Source organism: Amborella trichopoda, chromosome 10, assembly GCF_054954075.1.
Source record: "Amborella trichopoda isolate Santa Cruz 75 chromosome 10, AtrichopodaSantaCruz75HAP2 v2.0, whole genome shotgun sequence".
Classification (NCBI taxonomy): domain Eukaryota; kingdom Viridiplantae; phylum Streptophyta; class Magnoliopsida; order Amborellales; family Amborellaceae; genus Amborella; species Amborella trichopoda.
Genome location: NC_142345.1, coordinates 27177770 through 27204845, shown reverse-complemented (window position 1 = coordinate 27204845; position 27076 = coordinate 27177770). Strand labels below are relative to the sequence as shown.

Genomic DNA, 27076 nt, shown 5'->3' with positions numbered 1-27076 from the left:
CTTGACCATTGGATATGAAATTAGGTGGTTGCATTTATTCCATTGACCAAGCTCAAACTTCAAAAGACTTTGTGACATATCCAAGCAATCAAATTTCACATCAAATGGATATAAAAACTTGTGACCACCATGTATCAAAGGTAAATGGTATCATTGTATACAATCCCATTTTTTATTTATGATAAAAAGTACATCTATCTTTAGTTGAGAATATAAAGTTAAAGAGCAACGATCCTATAAGACCCGCCCACACCCATAGATTCCCAAAGGATCACCATTAAATTTGGCACAGTTCTCTAGAAAATTCAATTCCCACACCCATGTGATAACTTTTCTAGAGATCTGTGTCAAATTTAATGGTGGGAGGGGGGGGCTTACTTGCCTATGAAGAGAGACCCTAAGGGGAATCATTATCTATACTTGTGAAAAATTAGTCTCTCTTCATAGGCAACTAAGCCCCCCCCCCCCCCCCAAACTCTAGACCCCAAAGTCCGAGCCTCTACTCTATAAATATTTTCTATGGGGAATCATTATCTATACTTGTGAAAAATTAGTCTCTCTTCATAGGCAAGTAAGCCCCCCTCCCCCCCCCCCCCCCCCCCCCCCCCCCCGATCATTTGGGGTCCTACTCACATGGGTGTGGGAGAGTCTCATAGGATCATTACTCAAAATTAAATATCCAAAAAGTTTAAAAATTTGTCTCCTTTTGATATATGCATAGTACCCTTTTATTATTTGCACTTTAGAAGGAGATATTCCTAATTACTAGAAGGTACTTGAGGGAAAAATATATGCAAGTAAATTTTATTTATTATGATCAGGATATGGAAAATCATTGGGTCGAACTAGGCCTGGTTTGACCCACAATCTATGGTGTTTGGGCCAACAAATTGGCCCAGGCCAAGAGTTATTGCCTGGTCCATTGTTTGGTGTGGGGCTATTCCCATACAAAAATAGGGAACTCCTTAGCTTTGCTCTTTCAACTTTTATAAGCCCATTTTCTCAAAAAAATATGCCATTTTAATTCATTTTCCCTCATTTTTTCCATAAATTTTCCATGGCATTTGTTCTAAAATATTCATCTTTGATCCATCTACAAGATCCGCAAAATTATTTTATATCAAAATATCCTGACTGAAACCAAATGCCAAAAGTTTTTTTGAAAAATGTTATGAACTTTTATTAAAACAATACTTCAAAAAAATGCCAAAAGTTTGGGGCCATTATAAAAGACTAAGTATAAATATGTCAGAAATAGCATCACCCCCAAGCTTTCATCCACAATTTTGTTTGCAATTTCTCTTATGACAGAGTTAGCAATGATTGATAATATCTATTTCATCATTTAACATAACATTTCTATGGATTTGGATCTTCTTGGTCTTATTTTTTTATAATGTATTTTTTTTTTTCAAGAGATTGCATTGTTTGTTTGATCTTCCTCATTACATACAATTTTATGTGAAATTTGTCCTAAAATAATTCTTTATTGAGCCATCTATAAGATCTGCATCATTATTTTTGAGAAAGTTGGATCAGTTCTATCCATATGGGTATTGTAGTTAATACTTGTTATTTTTTTCTATCAATAAATTCTACTTTACTCTTGATTAATTACCTAACAAGCTCCTAGAGAAAAAGTTATTATGTTGTTGATAAAGGTATCAAGCGTCAAAAATTATTGTATGTATTAAGCAAATACTCCGTGTGTAATAGTACCCTAACAAAACTTACATGTTTTATCTCCTTTTTAACTGAAAAATAATTTAAATCTTTTTTTTACTTCCTTTTTTTCTGCTACATCATGTGGAATCAAATAATCCAGATCAAAACTACCAATCCAACAGGCAAATCCAAGAGTGGTTGTTAAGAGGGGAACTAAGTGGGTGGGTGATTTGAAACTTTCGAGATTGATCCAAAAGTTGTTGTTAAGATGGCCATCTTGCATTTTGATAACTCATGGACGCCATAATTGTTTTTGATATATATAATAGTATTCATTAATGATAGCGGGTGATTATGGGGAGATTCATTAAGGTACAATTTCCACCATCCATTATTGAGGATAGATGGTGGATTCCCTTTGGTGGAAGGCTTGAAAAAATGGAAATAAAGGTAATTAATACCAAAAATCTAATGGGTAAGAATGATTGTGACCCCCGTGTGCAAAAGATAAATGGTCTCTTTGTAGACAATCCCATTTTTAAAAGTTTTATTTCTCAGCAAGAGAAAACGCATCGTCTATTTTCAAAACAATAGCCGTCATAGTCATTGTTATACTTAACATAAAAAGGTTTCGTCCATTTGCACACTATTAAAAAAACAACACATCCCTTCTAACAACCATAATATAAAGCGAGACCATAGCTAGCAAGTCGAGGACTAATAATATATTGTCAAACTAAAAAATCTGTAATAAACCAGTTTAATTTCAAAAAGTCGGAGAAAAAATCGGGTAAAAATTACAAGATCTCCAAATAATAAGGTAAGTTAATATTTTGGATTTGGCTCAAAAAAGCAGAGTAAAAAAATCGGATATATAAAATTGACGTAGTATAGGATTATGATTTGCAATATTGTATAGATACATTAAAGCTATTGATAGCCTTATGTACTGGCATTCGAGTAAAATATAAATCCAATAACGATGCTTACTCTATTGTCACTACATAAAACATATCCTAAATTTATTGGGAGCATAAAATGAAATAACAAGAATAATACTAAACATAAGGACTACATTAGTAAATAACAATAACTATAAATCAAAGCATAGAATTATTGTTCTACGTAAAAACAATAAAGACTCTCAGTATAGGATTGTAATTAACTAAAAGAAAACACAGCGACCCAAAAAATAAAATAAATAAAAAATAAAAAATAAAAAATAAAAAATGAAATTAATCACACTTCTTTTAGCATAAAGAAAGCAACAAAATGTTTAACCAAATTCAAATCTCAAAACGAATTCCTAGCTACTTAAATCTTTAGTTTGTTGAATCTCTCTCTTGCTATTTATAAGGACACTTTGGATTTAAAGAAAGAAAGATATTTCATTGCGTTACTCTTCTTCTAACTCTACCTATTATTTTGAGATATACGAATGTTTTGATATCTTACTTTTTAGAGAATATACTGCTAGCAGTTTTTGCTATAATTTTTCAAAGAAAACTTATTTGTGAAATTTTTTATAGAATTTTTTGTTAAATCAAGATTCTTAGTTTATTCCCATTGTTAATGTGCTTATCTTTAAATCACACTCAATACTATGAAGTATAAAGAAATAGAACTTTAGGGATAAAGTTTATTTTGAAAAGTTTTTTTGAAAAAAGATAAAATACATATTTATATCGGTTCCATTAAAAAAAATTGATTTTTTGAAGATCTTTTGAAAAACTCGGAGTTCTTAATGGATTTTAAAAAATTGTGTTTTAAATGAAGACTTGCTAACTATGAGCGAGACACACCATATTTATATAAAGGGAATTTTTAGTGTTATAAAGGCATCTTTTCCAGGGAGTTTTAAACAAAGAATTGCTTGCTAACTATAGATTTAAATGGAACAAAAGGGCGGATCAAGATTCATGTAGCCGACCCCAATTAATTGGAGAAAAGCTATGACGATACGTTCTTCATGTCAGGCTCTGTTATTTTGAAAAGGAAAATATTTCTATACTTCCCCTACATCATAGAAGATTTATGCTTCCCCTACCATCCAGCCATCCAATTTTGATCAAGAGAGCCACTTACCGTTTGATCTTAGATCCAACGTCTCAAGGTATTTTGTTTTCATTTTTTTTTTATATAAATTGTATGAATATGAAATTTTGTACATGCCATATTCTCATTGGGGGGCACCTATAAAAAATATTAAAATAATTTTGTGATAAAATATAATGATCAAAATAACCCTTAAAATTTTTAAAGGTATTTTGGTCATTTTATTTTATTGAAAATATTTGTTTTATATTTTTCACTAGTGAGAGTTTAATAGAGGATTGGACGTACAAAATTTGGTGTTAAAATAGTTTATATAAAAAAATTTAAAAATAAAATAGTGTAGAGTTGTGACACTGTGATTAAGACAATCTTAGCCCTCCATTCAGAATGGACGGTTAGATAAGGGGAGGTATATAAGTTTTATGTTGTAGGGGAAGCATAGAAAGCTTGCCCTTTTGAAAATACAACTTTTCGAAACAAGTTACACACAATACCTCAAAAAGTCAAATTAAATGTACACAATACCTCAAAAAGTCACAAATTAAATGTGGTAGAGGTCTTATCAACTTTATAATTATTTCGTCCAACAATTGTTGTGTCGACATTTTTAATGATCTTGACTAACAAGACAATTTATTATTATTATTAGTATTATTTTTCAAATAATTTCAGTAAAAATTGAACTGTATAGAGCCGAGGCTCTAAACAATCAAATTAGAGCCTACTTTCAAGTAGTGTCGAGGAATGTGGTTTCAACACTGAAAAGTTTTGTGATAGCCTTAAATTATAGTTTTATCTTTAGTTATAAAATTTAAAGTTTAAAAAATAGGGTAGAACGAGCAGATCTATGAAAACTTGAAAATCTTAAAAATTGAAGGTCCAAAAATACATTACAAGATGCACTATTTTTAAAACTTGAAATCCATTTTTTTCTCATTTTCATGCATCCTGATGTCAATTTGATGATATTTTGGGACCAAAACAACCTCTTATAGTGAAAGTTTTGAGGCACCTTCTAATTTGATAGTTTAGATGTCTAGGATCTAAATAAACTTTTCCCAAGATGTAATTGTCACCGGAGTGGAAGACAACCGATCTAGTCTTATGCAAGGGCATAATGGTCATAGAGATATTAAATAATTCTTGGGACTCTTCCGGCAATTTATTAGAAGTTTGGGGTATCATGGTCTTGCGTATGTCTATAAATAGAGGCGGTCATTCCTGTCCTACTAGGCTTTTTTTTGAAGGTTTGCAACGCAGGGTTCTATTCTCTGAGGTATTCTTGTTCTTCCGGTTCTTATTTCTCTGGAAGTTTTTGCTATGTTAATTTATATAAATTATTTGGTAATTGTGGCCTCTAAATCTGGTTTGTTTTTCTTTAATTTGTTTCACGTTTTCATCATTTACTCGTTGTTTGGTTATATTTATTTTGGAAATTTTTATTCTAATATTATATGTCTTAAATTACATCTCATTTATTTCAGGTTATTTCTATTGAAGAATATGATAGTAATTCTTTTACTTTTCTGGTTTTTTGACTTTAATTGTTTTGAGGACAAATGAATTTTGTAATTTGTATTTATCTTTGTTGGGTTGACTGTATATAGCTTGGATGCTATCAAATTGGCTTCAAATGCAGGAGTTTAATTGTATGGGTCCCCTGCTTGTAGCCCAATTGTATGTTTTCTGATGATTTACTTTCACTATGGCCTAGGATTGTGCAGTGGGTATTTGTATTGAGACAAGTTTCTAGGTTGATATCCTTCATTTAAAATTTAAGATAGTTGCAGTTTTCCTTTTTCCTGGTTATTATATTCTTCCCTAGAAATTGTTGACATTTTTTTTTTTTGAGAATTTGTTTGTTACTTATGTTAGCTTGTTTTGATGTTTGAAATTCATCCCATTACAGTTTTGGCCCATATTATAATTTTTACCTCTTGTGGAGAATTGGAGATCACTTCTAGAATGGTGAAATCTATAGAATTAATATGCACTAAGTCTTAGCCTCATCAAGTATATTAGAGATGGTGCTATAGCAAGATTGATCCCAAAGAAGATTAAATGTTTCCCACTAAGTTTCCATTTCAGGAGCTATGTTCCTATTGGAAAAGTTCTATAGCAATTGGGTTAATGGTGGTAGGAATCTCAAAGCTGGATGTATTATCTTGCTGCACGGGGATTAGTTATGAACCATCTATACAAAGCCCATGTAGTTACTGAAGAGAGGAACTCAACTGGTTTCATAAAACTTGCAACTTCTTAACATTATCCTACATATGAGAATGAGTAGGCTTGTTGCTGAAGAGAGAATATTGGGAATTAGCTGATATTAAATTTATAAAAGTTAGAAAATTGTAAACAACTTGCTGCGGAATGCTTACATAAAGGAAATTGAGATCATCATGTTCAGTTACTTGATTGCTGAAGACATGAGGTAGACTTGCTAATGGTTTATTTTTTTTTTGAAGACCTATATCAGCTTATGGTCTCCTTCTCAGTTAGTAATATGATGCTTTTATGAAGGATTCATGTGGGCTATTTCCTGCATTTTCTCTTCCACTTTTCAAGGGAAATATATGTTCGTTAAATAGAAAGGAAGTCATTAAGGGAGTCAATTAGAGTTTTTCTTCACTATCTCAATTCAGACAAACAATTGACGTTCCAAATATTATCAAAATATCCTATTGGTTTTTCCTGTTGTCTTAGGGCGTGTTTGATGCCGGCGAATTATTGGACAGGGAGGAAGTCTCCCATTTTCATGGGAGACAGCCCTTCCAAAACAGGCTGCCAAGCGCAAGTTAATGTTAAAAAAAAAGGATCGTGGAAGGGCGTGGAATGCCACCCTTCCAAAATGTTCCTGATCTCAAACGTGGAAGTGGGACGATCCACTCCCACTTCCAAAATCTGGTGTTATCAAACACACTCTTATTTCTTTCTCCTCTCCCCCACACTACCATATATGTCTCCTTTTGTGTGTTCCTTTGGAATTTTAACAGCTTCTTGCCTGATGGCATGTAATGTTCAAAAAAGGAAGGAAAAAAAAAGGACAAATAAATTTGGGCTGCACGAAAGTTTTAGTTATGTGGCTTTCTAACTCTTGCTCTTAATCTGCAGAGGAGCTTTTGTGGCACATGAATATTTTTTTTCAATGAATATTTTTGAAGTCACAGGTATTGTACTAAATTGTGCTTGGGTCAGTGTCCAGCTTGATGCAATCACCTTTAGAGGATTTAAAATTTCGCCTAGATGTCCATTTAGGCTGATCAAATGCTTAAATTGAAGATATCTTCAACGATCTCTTACCTTCATCTCTATGATTTTCTTGTAATTTATATGTTTTGGGCTTCAAAGTTGAAAGCTTGTTGGAAAAAATAGTTTGACTATTACTTAGTGTTAAGGTTTCTAATATTTAATAATTTCCTAGTTGTAATGTATTGAGATATACTGTCTCTAGGAACTGACGTTCTTTACTATATGGCTTACACCCTTAAAATTATCTTCTAATTTGATTAGGATGCTTTCTTGATTGATTTAGAGTTCTAGGATGGGTAGGTTGGATTAGGGAAGACCTAAAAATACACGTTCATGCCTGAGCCAAATCAATCAATTTTTGAAAAATAAAAATTTAGGTTTTCAGTTTTGATGAGAAATCACCTATAGAGGAGAGAAATCTTCAACTCCTTTTGGTGATAGAGTGATTTTACACCTCTAGCTTAAGATGGTTCAGTCTTCTTAACAAGTTTGAACCTTCTTCTTTTCTTCTTGTATGCTTCCAACCTTAGAGTCCCCATAACCAAATTCTGCACCCATTCCAACCCTTTCATAAACCCCAGACTAAAAGCTCAAGCCCTGGATTTTCCTTACTAGATTTGCCCTAATTCAACCTTGCTTTACTCTCTTACCTTGCTGGACCTGCTAAATTGCGGCAAGCTTTGACCCCTTTAGAAACCTGAAAATCCTTCGCCCTAACCCTCACCCTAATTATACTTCATTTAGACTTGTATTGTCCATTTATACCCCAATTAGGAAAATTTTCAAAGGCCCAAAATCCTGCTGTTCTAATCTTTGTATGAACCTAAACCCTTTAGAGCTCCTGAACCCTTACTCATTTAGAATTTCTAATTGCACCTAAAACCATTTTTTCTATGCCCATCTCGTCTACACTCATTAATAATAACTCTACCAAGGGCGATCCTATTATAGGGATAGCCTCAGGCACGCCGGTCATGATTTTGACTGCCCAATAACCAATTTGGTCCCGAGATAAGGAATAGCCAGTTACACCAAAAGATGCAGTCAATAAAGCCAGCCGTAACCCAAGTTAATTTGTGAGGTTTCTTAAATCCGCATGTGAGATAAACATGAAATACGTGCACGGTCATCATTAGAACCATCATCCTTGCTGACCATCGATGAACTGATTGGATTAACCAAGGAGCCCAGCATCCTTGTTTCTATATCAGTTTTGGTATTAGAGCAAGTTGATCCATGGGAGCTTGCTTTGAACCTGCCGTGTCAAACAAAATGGGATGCTTTGAGTTCGGTCATGTTAATCCAAATGGGTCAAACCCATTATTCTCATCCAGAGAGCTTTTGTTGCTATTGAGGATGAGAGGAATGCTAAGCATTGAGTCCTCAATGCATTTCTTGAGAAAATAACTTGCATGCGGACACTCAACAACCCATCTTGATGGATTGCAAAAAGAGCATTGTTCATTCTCCTCCCACTTCCAAAAGTTTGGGTGGGTCTCTTCAGACCTATAGAGTTGGTTTCAATGTTTCAAAAAATGCTAAGCAGCCGGCCTGGTACCTAGAACCTCAGGCGCACTGAGGTGAAACATTTCAGAAGTATGCATATATGTGCTGTCCAAGCGTACATACATGCAGTTTTTTGTGTTAATTTGTATTTCTTAGCATTTATATGTATGCTAACTAACGTTTTCATGCAAATATATACGCATAAATGTTGAAACATGTTCAAAATTTCAAATCATTGAAAATTTAGTGAAAAACATATTCAGGTCCATAGTGTATGGTCTCCAACTTGCCAATCCATACTATAGTGGCATACAATCATGATACACAGTTACACAACAGATAGGCATAATCACATGGACTCCAAGTCTCCAAAAACAGTACAAAGCCAATACAAGGTGATGCAGTATAAAAGATAAGTTAAAATACAAAAGAAGCAAGGAGATCGTCAATTATTCAAGCATCGTCTGTCAAAGTCTTCATCATCGCTTGCACCTCCATCTGAATCAAGGCCATCATCAGCAGAATCATTACCCTCTTAAAAATATTGCCCATCTTCCTCAGTTTATTTTGAATCTGCCTAATTCTCTCCTATCTTCCTCACCCTTGTGTGAAGTACCGGCAACCATTGATGCTCAAGTGGCCCTCCTAAGATCAGAATCTATACTTGAAGCTTCCTCAACCGTATCCCAAGTCAAACTCTCACCAAGGATGACAACTTCATTGCCAGGGTCTCCAACCAACCATTCATTAGCATTCTCATTGTCCTTAGAGGCGATTAGATCCTTCTTCTGCTGATCAAACTTTTCCCTAAGCCTCTGATTCCCAAATCATTGAGCTTTCTTTACTGAAGCTTATTTCTTCTCTCTCTGTGCACCTATAAGAAAAAATGCATGAGTACTACTAGCATCATTACTTGACCCAACTAGAGTTTTACATTTGGACTAAAGGAGGACTAAAGTATAATCATAAAGACATACTTAAATTGGTATTAAATGTCTATATCGGCTATAATAGAAATGAACCTCAATTAAACATACCATCTTAAAACAACTCCAATTCAGCTCATAAACAGAAGACCTAGTTGTTAAACTTCATGCTTGAACAACCATCTTCTGGAGGGTTAGAGCATTACTCCCATGCTGGCTCCACCATTGGGCTGCAATTTGGGTGTTATCTTTAATTCATTTAACATTATCATAAAGGATTTTAGTGAATTTAATATTAAATATTAGTCATTAGAAACTTGAAAGAACATTTTCAAACAAAGTATATTACTTGGATCTGATTTGGTCCTTTGAATCACCGCCATTTCTAACCTGAATGACCTCAATGCACACTTATTCAAATGAGTGCCTCAGTAGATATCTTAACTAAGATTTCTAGCACAGGAACAAGCCTCTCAAGGTACTCATTAACTCCACCCACGCTTGTATCTTTCCTCTCAATATCTAGGTCAGCATAAAAAAACTTCGGGTTCAAATAGTACTCACTTGCATGCAATGGTCTCTGAAGCTGCCTATCCCAATTTTCATCAATAATCTCCAAATTGGGTTATACTTGGTCTCATCATTAACAAAATCTCTTCTATCTCATTCTTAGTTCCATGATTCCATCTAATGCATTGTATATAGCCCATAGAGGGCTTGTCACCATTAGCCAAGTGCAAGATCTTGACCAAGATAGAAATACCTCTAGCGAGTACTTTACCCCATGCTAAAAAACTTTAGGAAGAAAAATATCATGGTCCCTGTTTCCTTTGGGAGCTCTAGACTACTTACACCTGCTCCAGTCCTCCGAAGTGGATCTTCCTATTATTTATGCTCTTAAGACTTATGTAAGCAGTAGTAAATCTGGTGACCCTAGCCCTTACTAGCTCCTCCTTCTTTTTTGTGAACTTAGGCATTATACTAAGGGTAATGGTCTGGTTATATATGAAATTGTGGCCTTCCTTGCCTTAAAAGTTGTGCCTTTAACAATAGGCATGTCGCTAATAACGTCAAGCATAAGGTCTTTGCAATAAACAACTCAAGGTGTCTGAAATATAGGAGGCCTCTTTTGGCAAAGCAAATGAGCTGCAACTATATTAAGGGCAACATTATCTGTGACAACTTGAATTAAATGCTCCTCCCCAAACTCGACAAGGCCCTTATCAATAAAAGAGAATATATAATGTGCACTATGAACATCTTTAGAAGCATCAATGGATCTTGGACATATCGTACCTAAGGAACAATTCACCAATAGGTTCTTGGTATTCCTCTCCTCATGTCACTTCATGAATTAGTGATTATGAAACCCAAATTGAGCCCACCCATCCTTATGGGACTTGAGGTATGTTCTACCTCTTTCTTCAGTAGTGGCTCTGAATCAGTGTTCGCAAAATTGAACCGGAATGGTTAATCGGACATGGGCCCAAAAGCGGTTTAACCAGCCTAACTGTTAAACCGGCCGATTCAACCATTATAACCGGACAAGTCATGGGCAGTTAATAAAGTATTGAAAAAGATAAAAAAATACAAAAAAAAAATCTACTAAAATATGAAAAGCATATAAAGAATGATTAAAACAAAACACATTCAAATGAAGTTGAAAATTAATGAAAAAATGGATTTTAACGAATCGATTTTTTGAATTAGAGTGAGTATTAATAACCAAAACAATTTTTAAGCTTTACCATAATGTAAAGAATATTAAAAAATGCATTAAAAACCAAATTCCTTATTTTTCGAAATTTATATACATTTTTTTTGAATTTTTTTTTAAATACCGGTCGATCACCAAAACCACCCAAAACCGGAACTGGCCAGTTGCCTGTTTTGATCTAATCGGGCGGTTGGCTGTTAGATCGCCCGGTTTTTCCAACAATGCTCTGAATGACAGAATCAGCTTTGAAATGATGTAATTTTTAACCCAAATGTGTATTTGGGGTGATCCAAAGCTTGAATTGAAGATATCTTCAAAGATATGCACCCTTATCTCTATGGTTGTTTCAGAATCTAGACATTAGGGCACTCCCCCCAAAAAAAGAATAATCCAGAGTTTGGGCTTCAAATTATTGTTGAATACTTGCTGGGAAAATCAGTGATGAATTTATTTTTTTTGGTGTTAAATTTTCTAATATTTAATTCTCTGATTAGAAAATTCACAAATAAAAAAAAAAAATTCTTTGATCAGAACCCACGAATTTCTAATATATGGATCAGAACCCATAGATTTTATCTTCTGACTGATCTAGAGTTCAGATATGGGTAGATTAGGATTTGGTAACCACTACAAATTGATACACTATCCATTGACCAAATCAATCAATTCATGTGAAATTGAATTTGGGTTTTCACTTGTGGTGAGAAGCCTCTTTTAGAGGAGAGATTCCTGAACTGTTTTTGTTGAGGAAATGATTTTAGATCTCTAGCTTAGCATTTAGCAAATGCTATAAGTCAATGCTCTTTTCAAAAGAGTGATCTGTTCTACATTTTTGTGAGATGTCATATTGTTGAGGGTATTTAGTCATCTAGAATGATCATTCGTTCTCATGTAAAATCTTCATGTGTAACAAGGACTCATCTATTTTCTTAATTCAAAGAGTGAAGGCATAAAGTAAATTTGTTATGAGAAGTTTACTCTTATATGCAAGTTGTAGCTGTTTTTGTTTTGCTGACATATGCACTTGATTTAATGAATTGTTTGATGATTCTATTCTTTTTGCCTGTTTCTTTGATACTATTTTGTAAACGAGTAATTTTAGTATTAAAAGTATTATTTCTTTTTGGCACAAGGAAAATTTATGAACATATGGTTGAGGTATTTTTAAATGTTATTTCTGTTGCAAAGTTTATTTTTGCTTCATTGAGGAACCATATACTTTCTTTCTACCTAGGATCGTGAATTGATATATTCTAGCCATGGATATTAGTTTGATTATTCCTGTTGCTTATTCTAATACCCTTGCAGGAAGACAGTTATTCAACATCTTCACGGTGTATACTGAGCTTTATTTTCAGTTTTCTCAGTAACATTATGGAGGAAGAGGATATAATGAGTGTCACTGTTATTTGGAGGGGAAAGCAAATCACCGTAGAGATTAATTCAGGCTCTACTGTTGAAGAGCTTGGTCAGAAGCTGCAGATAGTGACGAATGTGAAACCTGAAACAATGCGGTTACTTGTTCCACGCTCTACAAATAATAGCTCCAAATTACTTTTACCATTCTCACATGAGCACTCAAAATTAAGCTTGCAAGAAACTGCTGTTCTCAAGGTAAAGACCTTATTTGTGATTCAGTGATAATATATCCATTTTCTTCTAGTAAACATGATGAACAACTCTACTTCTTGTCTTTGCCTTATTTCTTTCATATTTAATCATGCTATTATAGGAGTTATTGAGTTCTTTTCAATTGCATATAGCTTGTTTAAGTTGCAATTATTTGTTTGTAGAATGTAATGTGTTGTATGATGGTTTTATATTTATCAAGCTCTTTCCTTATTGTTTTTTTCCAGCTGTTTTAGCAATTAGATTGTTATTTGGGTACAAAACCGGGAGCTCAAATGTGGAGTCATCTTTATGCATGTTTTCTGAATATTGCAAGGATGTTTCTTAACTGTCTTCATTACTGTCTATTGTGGCTTCCCTTTGTCATAATGATCGTTATCTATTGGTCTCACCAATTCTAGATGGGATTTAACCTTGGAAGGCTTGATGGTCCGCATTTGATTTGTGGTTGTCCTGTACTTTCTCTAAATGCACGTTTTTGTAGCATATTTGTTGTAAGAAAAGTGTTTTTACTTCAGTTTACACAGGACATCTCAGGTACCATCTAAGCTGATCATGTATGGATGTTGTGGCCCACCTTCTTGTTTTTTTCATGTCCAAGCTTGTTGCTTGTATGAAATGGCTTCTAGTCCTTTGGATTAAGTTAGTCCCTCGTATCTGTTCTCTCTCATTCTGGTCGCTAGTGGTACAACCATAGGGACTTCATATTATGTTGGCACGGACTAATGCCTCTCTCATTAACTTTTTCTCTTCTACACAATCATTTAGTATTCCATCTTCGTGGTGATGGAGTGGCCAGGTCTTTATGGAGCTGTATCCAGGGTGTAAAGCTAAACCCTAGTATCTAGGGAAAATTACAAAAAACCCCCAAGACTGCACTATTTATACAACTTACCCCCAACCTAACCTTTTCTCTCAGTTTTTTCCCTACAACAAACTTGCTATGCAAATAACCCTCCCAACCCAAAAAACATAAAAAAAAGACTAAACTACCCTTACCACTATTCCACATGCCTCTCTCTTCGGCAGTAGAACCTGTGAGACACAATGCTCCGGTAGTAGCAAACGGCGCTCCGGTTGTAGTGCTCCGGCAGTTGCAAAGGGCGCCGACAATAGAACTTGTGGGACATAGCACTCCCGTAGTAGCAAAGGGCGCTTTGGCAATAGGAAAGGGCGTTTCGGTAGTAGAGCTTCGGCAGTTGCAAAGGGCACTCCGGCAGTAGAACTGGTGAGACACAACACTCCGGAAGTAGCAAAGGGCGCTCCGGTAGTAGTGCTTTGACAGTGGCAAAGGGTGCTACGGCAGTAGAACTTGTGAGACGTCAAATCTCGCCAAATTGATTTTTATGTATGGGAAGGGCATTTCCGTCTCAAAAAAAGAACTTTTTGCTTTGGGGGGGTTTTTGCATAGAAAGTTTATTGTGGGGAAAAAAGTGAGAGAAAAGGTTTGGATGGGGGTAAGTTGTATAGATAGTGTATTTTGAGGTTTTTTTTGTAATTTTCCCTCTTATCTATCCATCTATCTATGAATAATGTTTTGTTTTTTAACCATGTACTCATCTACGTGAACAACCTTCTCTACATTGCATCATCTTATTGCATCTTTACTGCCTATCCATATATAGTTCTCAGCAGGTGCTCGACCTTTTTACCCTGACATTGTCTCTCTTGTGTGGATTTCTTTCATTTATTTGGCTTTCTAAGTGAGAACATATCATTGGCCAAACTTCAATGAGTGTACATCAAATTGCAACTAGTGGAGCCAACTCATTTTTCTCCACTCGCAAACAAGGTCTTATGCGTTTACTATGTCAAGCACTGTTTTATGTAATTTCATTGCTTTCATTGATTCTCTGTGTTCCCAAGGAATGACGAGGATATGAAGTTGTTTCATTTGTGATTAATTTTGGGAAGCTATGAAAGTAATCTTGTATCTTATTCATAATACTTTGGATCTTATCACCACAGATTCTTGAAACTTGTAATAGGGCATTTCTTGCATGCATGGAACTAGCTTGGCAAGTTGGCCCACAACTTGTTTAATCTTTATTGATTCAGTCGTGTGGCCAGTCAACTTGTCAAATGGCATGGTCATTCTTACTTGGTCAACCTCCGTGATCATAGACTTATAGTGAGTTTGGGATCTTTTGCATTCAGAATCCTATGGTTGTTGTATTTGGGGGCAATGAGGCCTATGATGGTTTCCTCAGGTTTGTCCAGTCTTTGAGGCTCAGAACAAGATTACTGACCTTTGCTTTCATTTACACTTGATCTAAATACTAATTTAGGATTGTACTAGGTATGAAAAAGCTATTAATGGTGCTCATTAGCAAGAGCAATTTGTAGAGAGTTCCATGCACTTGAGCAAACTAATACTGGAGACTTTTTTTTTTTTTTACATAGAAATTCCCATATGTTCCCATCCATTAGAACTGTACATTACTATACTAGCTTGTGATCCTTTATAGATATAATGCAAAACTGGTTATGGAGGGTCTGCATTGAAATATCGGATTGATTAATAGGAAACATTTATTCATATTTCCAAACTTTCAATTGCTCAGGTATTGTTACTAGTAGCTATGGAACGATGATGGGATACCATTTGAGCATAAAAATGCATTCATATGTCTAAGGATCCATTGGCAAGCCCTAGTTATATGTCAGAGTCCTCTTTACCAGTAAAAGAAGGCTACATATAGTTTCAAACAATTCCCAAGGTGATCATGTTCCTCCATTCTTCTATATCAAGGGTCATACCCTTAGTAAGACCAAAAGTCACCATATCTTTTCTCATTACTTCTATTCATGTCTTTTTGAGCCTTTCCCTTGCCCTTTTAGAGTCTTCCACTTGAACCAAATCGCACACACCTTCTAACCTGTGTTGTATTAGGTCAACAATGCACATGACCAGCCCACCTAAGTCTAATTTTCCTCATCTTATCGCCTATTGAAGTGTGGTCGTAGAGGTTGACTTCTTTTTATGTGAAGCATTCCAAAAATCAGATTCTTGTTCTCTGATCTATGTACATAGCGTAATGATTAACTGGAATGGCCTTACCATTATTTCTCATATTAAAAGTAAAATACTTCAAACACTTTTTTTTTTTGAAACATATGGGGCATTTATCTTGCTTTCTAGAGAGTCACATTAACTATTCAACACAAGTATTTATAGACATCATATCTCGAGATCGTTTTTCAAACTCTACGACCACTGGAGTTCCACTTGAACTTGATGCCAGGTATTTGATTGTGGAGCTGGTAGACTTCTTATTTCAGACGTTGAACCTTACCTGACTTTGCATCTGTTAGTTTTTCGGTGGCTTTGTACTGTCCCCTATGAGATCGCCTCTCGCTGTCATGCTTTGGAATATTCAGTGTACTGTGTCTAAAAACATTAATGTTTTGCCTATGCTATCTTATCTGATTTCCAACTAATGCATACGCCGAATTTGAATGAGCCGGTTTTCAAGGGAATAGTCAATCTACTACTGACTATAGCATCTTCTTTAGTCTTCCTTTAATCCATGGTGCGACAAGAAGCATGGTGCTGTATCCTTGTTAAATGCTAAAGATGATTATAATCTGTTCATTACTTGAGATGAAACAGTTTGCCTTAGAGCTTGTTTGCGTAATTCTGGTGTTGAGATAGGAATGCTTACCTTTCCATGAAGATATAGTGCTCCACAAAGTTTGTTCAATTCAGTATTTCTTGACAGGTTCAAGCATTCTGATGTAGAAGGTGATTTATCATAGGGAATGCATGCAGGGATCATCAGTTTGCCTCTATGTTACCTATACTGAGTAAAAAACTGACTTTTTCACTAAATCCTTGACCGTAGACACAATTATTAAGGAAACAAACTTTTCAGTTTTTTCTATGAAGGGGCTTGATGCAGCGAAAATCAAATCAACAAGTAAAATAAGAGAAGTGGAAGCTCTAATTTCTTTTCATAAAATAATTACACTCTAACATAATGTTTCTCATGGGCATGAGCCCCCTTTTAATACAAGCCATCAAGAATAAAATAAAAATAAAATAAAAAGAATATCCTCTCTCTCAAAATTACGCACCAACAAAATCTCCCGATGTATATATTTTTGGGAAAATTACAAAAAACCTTCAAGACTACACTTTCTATGCAACTTACCCCAACTTAACTTTTTCTCTCCCTTTTTTTATCCAAAACAAACTTTCTATGCAAATACCCCCCCCCCAAGGGAAAAAGTTCATTTTTTTAGACGGAAATGCTCTTTTTGTACATAAAAATCAATTTGGCCATATTTGACGTTGACTCTTGGACCCCGGTTGCACATTGCCGGAGCGTGCCATCGCATTGCCGGATCCAATATTCCAGAAACTTTTGCCGGACCGCCCTAAAACGCCTACCAGACCGAAACTAAGTACTGTTAGACCGCCCTTTGCAATTGTCGGAGCCCAGTGACTCCAGAAGTTCTACTGTTGGTCCGCCCTTTGCAACTGCCGGAGCCTTGTGACTTCAGAACATTTATGCCGGACCGCACTTACACAGTGTCGGAGTGTTGTGCTTACAAAGTATTCCACGGCCGGACCACAATTGCATAGTGCCAGAGCCCTGTAACTCTAGAGTGTTTCACTGCCAGACCGTACTTACACAGTGCCGGAGCGCTTGATCCACTGTCGGACCGCACTTACATAGTGTCAGAGCCTTATTTTGGTGGGATAGAGGAGAGAGAGGCGTGGGTAAGGTAAAAGTAAGGGAGGGTACTTTAGGCATTTATTTTTTATTTTTTAATTGGAGGGGTATATGCATAGAAAATGTATTTTGGGGAAAAAAGTGAGGGAAAAAGTTAGGTTGGGGGTAAGTTGCATAGAAAGTGTAGTCTTGGGAGTTTTTGTAATTTTCTCTATATTTTTTTGAACTTCACGTGACTCCCTCCTTTCCATCTTTAAACACCTACTTTCTCTCCTTCTATATCCATCATCTAGGAAATATTCTCTCTCTCTCTTTGGTAACATATTCTCTACAAAATCACATAAAACTAGGAAATCATTGTATCCTGTAAAAATAGTAACAAGCCCACCATCATAATAGGATCTCCCTTAGCACCTACGTAATCTACTCCCAAGTATTCATTATCTAAGTTGTCCTTTTATGGAAATGGAAGTGCTATCATACGCTAGAATAATCCTTAAAAGGGATTACTCTTATCGGAATCAAACTATTAATGATTTTAAGATAATGATTTGACATATTTTTTCAAGGAAATCCTAGAGGAAGATCCAGATGGTAGGGAGTGGGAGAACAACCTCAATCTGTACTGTGATAGAGAAAAGCTTTCTAAAAAATGTAACTTCCGACCCTTTCAAACAACTTTTTAAAACAGACTCACATTTCCTAAAAAACATTGACTCTTGTTATCTTTTTTTTTATTTTTTTATTTTAAACTTGTTAACATACTTTATCAAACTAACCTAAAAATCCTATTTCTAACCATTGACCCTAATAACATAAAAATAAAAATGCACCCATAACTCTAAAACTAAAATAAAATAAAAATAAAAACAATAATAAATTTTTGAATCAACCCATTCTTGATCTACATCAGGGCTATTAAGAGATATCTAGTTCTATTTCCATTTATCACATTAAAAGATTATTTTTGTAATGAGGGGTGGTTTAGCTCTTTGTTGTGGCCATTTGTACATGTAAGCATATTTACTCACATATCTGTAGTTTAAGGAACAACTTTCTAATAAATAAGCTCTTGTGTTCACACATCTTTTTGTTCTCACGCTACCAAATTCCAAACTATCCAATCCTCCCAGAATCATTGGCTTCCATGGCTTTAAACTCCAAGAAGAGACTTATGTTTTGAGGAAACAAATATCTGCTGAGGAATTTATCTTAAATTTTTGCTCTAAATGCTTCCTTTCAATTTGATGTTTTTGGTTTAGCTTAAATACTGAAAAGTTGTAATAAAGTCTGGACGCTCAAAGAAAGTAGTCAGATCGCTTGGGCCTTCGATAATGTTTACTTCTTTTTCATTTACTCTGAGTATTTCTTTTTTCCTCTTTGAAAGTTACATAACATGTATATTCTGTGGTGCAAATTATTTGCAGTGTTTGAAATTAGAGTAGTATTTACATTGTTCCTTAGTAGATTTGTCCATCACTCGTAGATTTGCCTTATGTTTCAAGCATCTAATAGTTTTAGACATTTCTTGGCAATTTAACTTAAGTGGCACTGACTGACTTATTTGTGAGTTTATTACAAAGTTGGATAAAGTTGTTTAATTTATGTGGTCTCAATGGATTTGTGGAATATTTGATTGTTTACTGCTGATTATGTTGTCAAAGATAATTGTTGTACGTAGAACATTGTTTCCATTTATATGTTTATGTAATTCCTTTTCCCTCATCAAGGAAATGGGTATATGTGTAATTTCATTAATACAACATTCTATGCGTACTCAATTGGGAAGTAGGTAGGCAGGTGATTAATGGAACCATTCTTTGTGTTTATTCTTGTATTATTTTGTTACGGCAGGGGAAATCTATTCGGATGATGGGAGTGTTTTCAGATGAAATTGAAGAGGTTTCCCATGATAGTTCTAAACCAGATCTAAGGATCGCTGGATTTGATGAAGAGGAAAAGAGATTAAGGCAACGCACATTTGGGAGGCCCCAATCTTCATTGAGACTTCCACAAGGACCTTATATCTTTTGTGATTTTCGCACACTCAGCATTCCAGGAATTCAGGTTTGTGTATTGCTTAATCTTTCTAGAAAATCAATCGAAAGAATAGTAGCCTACTTTGTAAAGATAGCCATAATATATTACAGTTAAGACCCCTTACGGATATTCAGATACTTAAGAAAACATGTGATTCCAAGCAGAGCCAAAAGATTTCCTTATGGATAAGGCATATTGCTTTAATAGCCAGAAAGATACTACTTTCAATGAGAACAAAGAAATAAAATAATGCAACCAAGATTGCTTGCCTTCCTCATTATCATTGGAATAGTAAGGGCTAGACCATTTTGGGTTGGACATGGTAAATATGATTCTTTATCTTTTTCTTCTCCTCAATGATAGGTTGGGCAATTTGTGTCCTCGCCATTTTCATGGGTTCTGTTATCATAGGAATTAAGTTGACTGAATAGCTGCATGGGCTTTTCCCTATGCAGTTTATTCCAGTAAATAAACTATGTACATTTCTATGAAAATTGCCGATCACTTGCATGATACGATGGAAATTTTCCCTTGTAATGTTTATGTCAGTAGTTATCTGACTTGAATCTTTTTTTCCCCTCAGATCAAACCAAAGAACTTTCCTTTAAGGGCGGCACATCTTTATGCAAGCTGTAATTGCCCATGAACTCATCCATGGTATCACTAACAGTAGAAAAAGCCCCTTCTGCCTTACAATCATAAGGCTTTTGACAAGGATAATGAGGACTTCCTCTTATGTGAACTTAAAATATATGGTTAAAGGGAAACCTTTATGAATTGGATGAAATTGTTCAACTCTTACCCTAGGTATTCCATTATCCTAAATGAGACCACCCTTTGGTTACTTTAAAGAAGAAAATGGGTTAAGACAGAGCGACTTGCTCTCCCTTATCTCTTTGTTCTAGCCATAGAAGGCTTTAGCAAGATCATTGGCAAGGAGGCAGAGGGGGGAAATTTCTACCACCTAAGATTCCGAGGGTCACATCCACCCCTTCCACTCAGTCTATGCAGGTGACCTTCTTGCTTTTGGCAAAAGTAACCCATGAACCTACCAGTCCCTTAAAACCACCCTTTTGGAACTGCAATGCTTGGAGCTACCCCCAACTTACCTTGGTTTACAACTATTCGAAGGGAAACTCACCTTCTGACTTTGCGAAAACTTTATAGACAAATTTATGCCTGGGCACAAAGGATGAAAAATTGAAACCCTTCAACACCAAGGAAGACAAGCCCTCATAAAATCACACCTCAACCTAATTGTACATCACTGGTGTTCTATATACAAATGCCCCTCCATCACAACCAATGCTCTCAAAAAACTCCAAAGGGACTTCCATTGGGGCAACCAACTTAACCAAAAACATCCAAGCCTTGTCAATTGGAACTCATTTGTAAACTGAAGCATGAAGGTGGGCTTGGTATCAAAAGAATCAAGGAAATCAACCGGGCCTGTTTGTCATGTAGGGATGGAAGCTGGTGAGCTGAGAAGATATTGTGTGTGACACTAATTAGTAAGAGTTACATTAGGAGATGCCAATTGTGGGATTCTAGGACATAAGGAGAGATTCATGGGAAAAGGCATACATTGCAGGATATCAAACATAAAAAAGCACTCCATTGAGTAGAGTACAATAATGGGATGAAAGATATCAGCCAGTTTCCCTCTTAATATGGATGCTTCTCCCTCGAAAGTGTCTATGAGGTGATTGACGAACACAGGAGCAGCAATGATGTCCTAAAAGCAATATAGAAAAGCTTGATCCACCCTAATGTTTCCTGGTTTACTTGGTTGGCATACCAAATGAGGACGCTCACAAATGATAGACTTTAAGGATGGGGTCCCCCAATGGAAAATGCATGCTACTCGTTCAAATCAGAAAGGAAGAGCTATGACCACTTGTTCACATCTTTCACCTTTGTTAATTACCTTTATACCATGTTGTGGAGGTTTAACACAAGCCTTAAGACCCAGAGCCTAATAGCACACTGGTTCCAAAAGAAATTCCGTAACAACTTCTTTGACAAACTTTTGAAGGTCTCTCTCCCTACCGCGACACCAGACATATACATACTCCCCCTCCTTCCACACCCACACACCCACATACACACAAAAAAGGACGAAGAAAAAAACCCAAAATGGAAAAAAAGGGAATAATCTTGAGCTCATTTACAATAGATGGGTGTTATGGCCCTCACACTGAGAGCTTTGAGTGTATAATTCTGTGTGATGAAGTGAGGAGACTTGTATGTTGGGAGATCTTGAGAGCCCCATACATTTCAGTGTTGTATGGTCCCTTTTGTACATTTCTCAAACAATACAATGGGTGGGGTACTGGCTGAAACCCCTTGTCATACTTAGTGGGGTGAAAAAAAAGTAATTTGATATGAATGGCACAGACTGCTATGAAGAAGAGCATGAACTGGATATCGATGTGCCTTGTTTTTCCTTTTGATCGATAAGTGGATATCCACATGCCCCAAACTATAGGCAACAAATTTTGTCTGACAGCAAGAAAATGCCATTCTTCACTATTGAAGATTCTTGATTTTGTGATATTTTTTTTGGTCATTGTTGAATACCTCTGAGAATAGAATGGAAAAACTATAGTTGTTGGAAAGGCCTTGTGATCTAGTAAAATAGGATTCATGTGTCTTATCTTGATAGAATTGGCATTCCATCAATTTGGAATCAGTTTCCTACTTTTTTGGAGTCACACATCAATCCACTGTGATTAATACAATCCAGAATCACGATCTGATAAAATAGGAATCTTGATTCCTATATTATTTGAATCACTGTTCCATGGATTTGGAGTCGAGATTCCTATCATTCAGGAATCACACACCAATCCACTAGGAACCATACCAAAAGTTTTAACGAGACAAGATATAGAGTTTCATATTATTTATAAGCTTGAACTCCGGGTTCCATATATTCAGTACGATTATCCAGGGCTCTTATATTATTTGGATTGATGTCTTTATGTATCTACTTTCTAGGAGCTTCTAGAACTCCAAGAAAACAATATGTCGTACGTGTTTCTCATGCTTATTTCAAGGACGAAATGAGGAACTGTGTCTTCTAACTAGAAAAGAGTCTTTGACATGTGGACCTCAAGCTCTTAGAGCATCATATGCTTCGATGCTTTATTGAAAAACCGTTGAACATCGGGGTCTATTGGAAGTGAGAAACCAAACCGATATGTTGTATGTGTTTTTCATGCATCTTTTGTTGTGGAAAGAAAGATGTGCATCTTCTCACACAAAAATGAGTCTCTATGATGTGGACCTCAAGCTGCTAGAGGGCCATGTGCTTCATCGCTTGAAAAACCCTTTCAACACATAATGGTCTATCAAAAGTGAGAAAGAATTTATAATTTCGTGAGGAGGGTGATGAAGTGGTTAAGTACTTACCATTGGTACCCGCAAAGCTCAAGTTGAAGATTCTGGTTGAGGACATTTAACTACAAAAAGACATCGCTATCAATAAATCTAGAAATTTGCATTTGAATCTTGAATCCATGTTATTAGAAGTTCGATTCCATGTTGATCAAAACATTATTTGGTGCATCTATGAACCCGGGTTCTGATGTTGTGGATCTAGCTTCTAAATGATTCACTATTCCTAAAAAATGGGATCAGGGTCTCAAATATGAATCCCAATCTTGTGCACCTATGGATCACATATCTTGTGAGATGGAATCTACATTCCCAACTTCTAGGGATCGGGATTCCAAAAGTTTTTTGGAATGAGATTCGAGGAATTTGGAATCATGATTTTTATATTCCAAGAATCATGATTCATCTTGGGACATGCAGAATCGTGATTCCAAACCGGAATCGTGACCTCGATACACGATTCGGGTGACTATAGGCAAAACTATACCTTGTTTTCTTTGGTATAAAATGTAACCCTAGGCCTAATTGGGTATTACCATATTTCTTAAATTTGGAACAGTTTAGGTATTTACAGTTTTGTGGATCTTAATTTAAAAGGAATACTACTATCATCGGCTTTACAATGTAAAAGTTTGTATTGTAGCAGATCCAGTGAAGGAAACTACCATAGTCAGTTTGTCGTCTACTGCATGGATTCATTTAATCATGGAGAATGATTGGATTTGTATTGTTAATTCCTTTCAGTTGAATCCTCTACCCACTGAAGCGTTACAAAGAATGCATATGCTTGCTAGTGATCCGGGCATTGTTGCTATCATGAACAAGGTGCTGATTCTGTTTCATCCATTGAGTTTGTCATCTGCTATTTATTTCATTAACAGTCTGTCTTGGATATTTATTTTTCTGACTAGTGTTCTGTCGTTAATTAGCATAAATGGCGGGTAGGAATTATGACAGAGTTAGCTCCAGTTGGCTATGTTGGGGTCAGTCCTAAGTGTATTCTTGGATATAACAAGGTACCTCCCTCAAGCTATTTCAATTTAGCTTCAGGAACTGGATTGATTATTCTAATGGTCTGGTTATCATTCTTTATTTGAATTAAAATCCATCTTTTTACAGAATCATGGAGAGGAAATTTCACTTCGGCTTCGTACAGATGACCTTAAGGGATTCAGGAAATATGAGAGCATAAAGAAGACTTTGTTGCATGAGCTTGTAAGGCTTGATCCTGGAACATGTCTTCCTATAGTTATCTTTAATCTTCTTGAATTGGTGTCATAAGTGCTACTTGTCAGTATATTTGTCTTCTGATTTTATTCTCTTTTTTACGTTTCTAGGCCCACATGGTACACTCTGAACATGATACGAACTTCTATGCCCTTGATAAGCAGGTAACAAGGAGACTTCTCAGGTTGAAATCTATTTATAATTAGATTAAATACCATCTCTTAATATTTTAATTCCTTGTGTACAGCTGAATCAAGAAGCTGTCACTTTAGATTGGACAAAATCTAAAAGACATACCTTGAGTGGAACCAGTTCAAAAGATGATTATGAATGGGAAACCCAGATAGAAACAGTTCATCATGCTCCAAAGCTTGGCGGTAGAAATCTTAATCCAGGCATTCATGTACGAGAATCTTCAGTGGCTGCTGCCTATATTCGATTATTAAAGAACTCCTCTGATAATGTTTCCGAAGAACCCAAGAAACAGGCTGATGCTATGGAGATCGACTCTTCCAATATGAATTCTAGTGGTTTTGTGAATATGGGAGAGCCTGATCCTGATGATGGGGATTTGGTGAAAAGTAAAAAACTGACCCTTGGCCATGAGGAGCCTGATCCTGATGACTATTGCTTCCCAAACAGTAGCATCATGGAGTATAAGAACACATCATTGCCAGATCCTGGTGGTTTTTGTGACCATAAAATAAGCGAGGAACCTGATCCTGATGATTTGTGTGACCATAGGCAAAGAGAAGATCCTGATCCTGATGATTTGTGTGACCACAGGCGAAGAGAAGAATCCAATCCTGATGATTTGTGTGACCATAGGAAAAGAGAAGAACCTGATCCTGATGATTTGTGTGACCATAGGACAAGAGAAGAACCTGATCCTGATGAATTCAGTACAAAGAAGGGCATTTTGAAACATGGGTCTGAACCTGATCCTGATGATGATGAGATCCATGAGGAGCCTGATCCAGATGAAACAAACAGCAAGGTTTTGGGAAATGAGTTAAAAACCAGTGAACCTGATCCTGATGACACTGGTGTAAGTGAAGCCATGGCAATTGAACCTGATCAAGATGATGCTCAGGACATCTCTGAGGGTTTCAAGCCTGATCCAAAAGAGCATTTAGAAACACAAATCAATGAACCAGACCCGGATGATTTTGAAAAGGCAGTAATCAATGAACCAGACCCTGATGATTCTGAAAATGCAATGGCCAGTGAACCAGATCCTGATGATTTCGATAAAGCAGGGACGAATGAACCAGACCCTGATGATACCGAAATGGCAGGGGCCAATGAACCAGATCCTGATGATTCCGATAAAGTGGGGACCAATGAACCAGTCCGTGATGATTCTGAAAATGCTGAGACCTTTCAAGCAGAAGGCATGGACATGGATGAGCTGAGAAGGATTCAAGATTCTGTTACCATTGTCACCACCCGCCTTCAAAGTTCAATTGAGAGGCTGAAGGCCGAAGCTTCTCCCTTCGAGGCTGCTTCAGTTATTTTGACTCTGTTCAAGATTGTTAGGTATGTGGCATGCTTATTCACTAATTTCAATAACTCAAAGCGAAGTCAAAAGTCAGGCACTGGGAAGAACAATTGGAGTTGAGGAGACTAATGTTAGTGACTTTTCAGATCACGTTAACGTTTTTTTTTTGGATAGATTAACTTCTTTTGGTAAATTCTGGAGAAATTTAGAAAATATAAAAAAATGATATTTAAAATATGTTTATTTTTTGGTTATTTTGCATCTTTCAAGATTGTTAGGTATGTGACATGGACATTCACTATCTTCAAGAACTCGAATATGTCCAAAGTCAAGCACTGGGAAGAACAACTTTAGTCGATGTGTCGAGACTGATGTTGGTGACTTCTCTATATAAGTTTTTTTGGTGATAAAATAACTTTTCGTGGAAGAATAAAAAAAATAAATAAACATAATAAAACGATATGAAGATCTGGGTAATTGTATTTACATTATTAATCTTTGATATTAGTATTCATAAAAAGTGAAAACATAGAATTTGGCTTTAGTTGCGAAAATGAACAGATGTGAAAATTTTAGAATTCAAGACTGAAGGATTGCAAGTCACAGAAGATAAGGTTACACCCCCATCTCGACATGTGTTGGACGATTCAGATGATTTGGGTTGCCTTTCTAAACGCAACCAAGTCAAAAGCAGTTTTAGGAGTTAAAGGGGTAGGATTTGCTAATTAACATGTGTCTAACCATGTTCATTGTTGCAGAAATGTGATTGAACACCCCAATGAGATAAAGTTCAAGCGGCTTCGCAAGGTATTGCATTTCGTTAATATTGAAAATCAAAACTATGTTCATACTTATAGTCATGTTTATATTTCTAACCAACATCAAACTCCAGGCTAATCCTCATTTTCAAAAGACCGTTGCGAGATATAAAGGTGGGTTGCCTTCTCTTTCCCCTGCAATTAAATTATAATCTTTTGGTCTAATACTTGTTTGTAAGACATCATTGTTTTTGATGTTCAGCTGCTATGGAAGTTCTTGTGGCAATTGGATTCTGTGAGGATGTTGTGTTGGATGAAATTGGCAAAGCAGAGCCATACTTGGTGTTGAGAAGAAATGATCCTGGATTGCTCTGGCTTGCAAAATCTTCTCTTGAGCTCTGCATTGCCTAATGCTGGAGGTGGTCAAATGTATCTTTGTGTCTACTGTGTCATAAAAATTAACGGGTGGGCCTCTCTTTGAATGTAATAGCAGTTCAAGTTTGCCGTAAAGTGCTGTTAATATGTATGTTGTTTCAGAATACTGTATTTTAGGGTCTACTCTCTTGTATAATCTGTGAAAGAATGGGATTGTAGTAGTGGGATATAATTTTCTATTTCTAAAGGATATGAGCAGCATCCCGTACAGTTTAATCGGATAGTTGTGACTGGCAATTGCGGATCACCTTATTAAAAAACACAGCCATTAGATTTGATTGTGTTAA

At 35.9% G+C, this 27076-nt stretch overlaps 1 protein-coding gene across 3 annotated transcripts; it reads left to right on the top strand.

Annotated features, from left to right (window-relative positions):
* Nucleotides 1-4951: 4951 nt before the first annotated feature.
* LOC18424898 (uncharacterized) lies at nucleotides 4952-27076 on the top strand. 3 transcript variants are annotated; one of them, XM_011630875.3, is made up of 11 exons: nucleotides 4952-4996; nucleotides 12480-12735; nucleotides 19284-19496; nucleotides 23613-23693; nucleotides 23798-23884; nucleotides 23988-24083; nucleotides 24206-24259; nucleotides 24343-25634; nucleotides 26355-26403; nucleotides 26489-26528; nucleotides 26617-27076. In XM_011630875.3, the coding sequence occupies exons 2-11, from the start codon at nucleotides 12496-12498 to the stop codon at nucleotides 26763-26765; spliced, it is 2301 nt and encodes a 766-aa protein (XP_011629177.2). In that variant the 5' UTR covers nucleotides 4952-4996; nucleotides 12480-12495; the 3' UTR covers nucleotides 26766-27076. The 3 variants fall into 3 exon arrangements, with proteins under 3 accessions (XP_011629177.2, XP_011629176.2, XP_088705653.1); XM_011630874.3 differs by having other exon boundaries at nucleotides 12430-12735; XM_088849527.1 differs by having other exon boundaries at nucleotides 12430-12735; nucleotides 23515-23693.

Bases quoted from the DNA above. Each gene is read 5' to 3' on its own strand.
- LOC18424898 (XM_011630875.3), top strand. From the start codon at position 12,496: ATGGAGGAAGAGGATATAATGAGTGTCACTGTTATTTGGAGGGGAAAG. The intron at 24,260-24,342 runs GTAACAAGGAGA...CCTTGTGTACAG, and splicing joins TCTATGCCCTTGATAAGCAG to CTGAATCAAGAAGCTGTCAC. The intron at 25,635-26,354 runs GTATGTGGCATG...TCATTGTTGCAG, and splicing joins ACTCTGTTCAAGATTGTTAG to AAATGTGATTGAACACCCCA.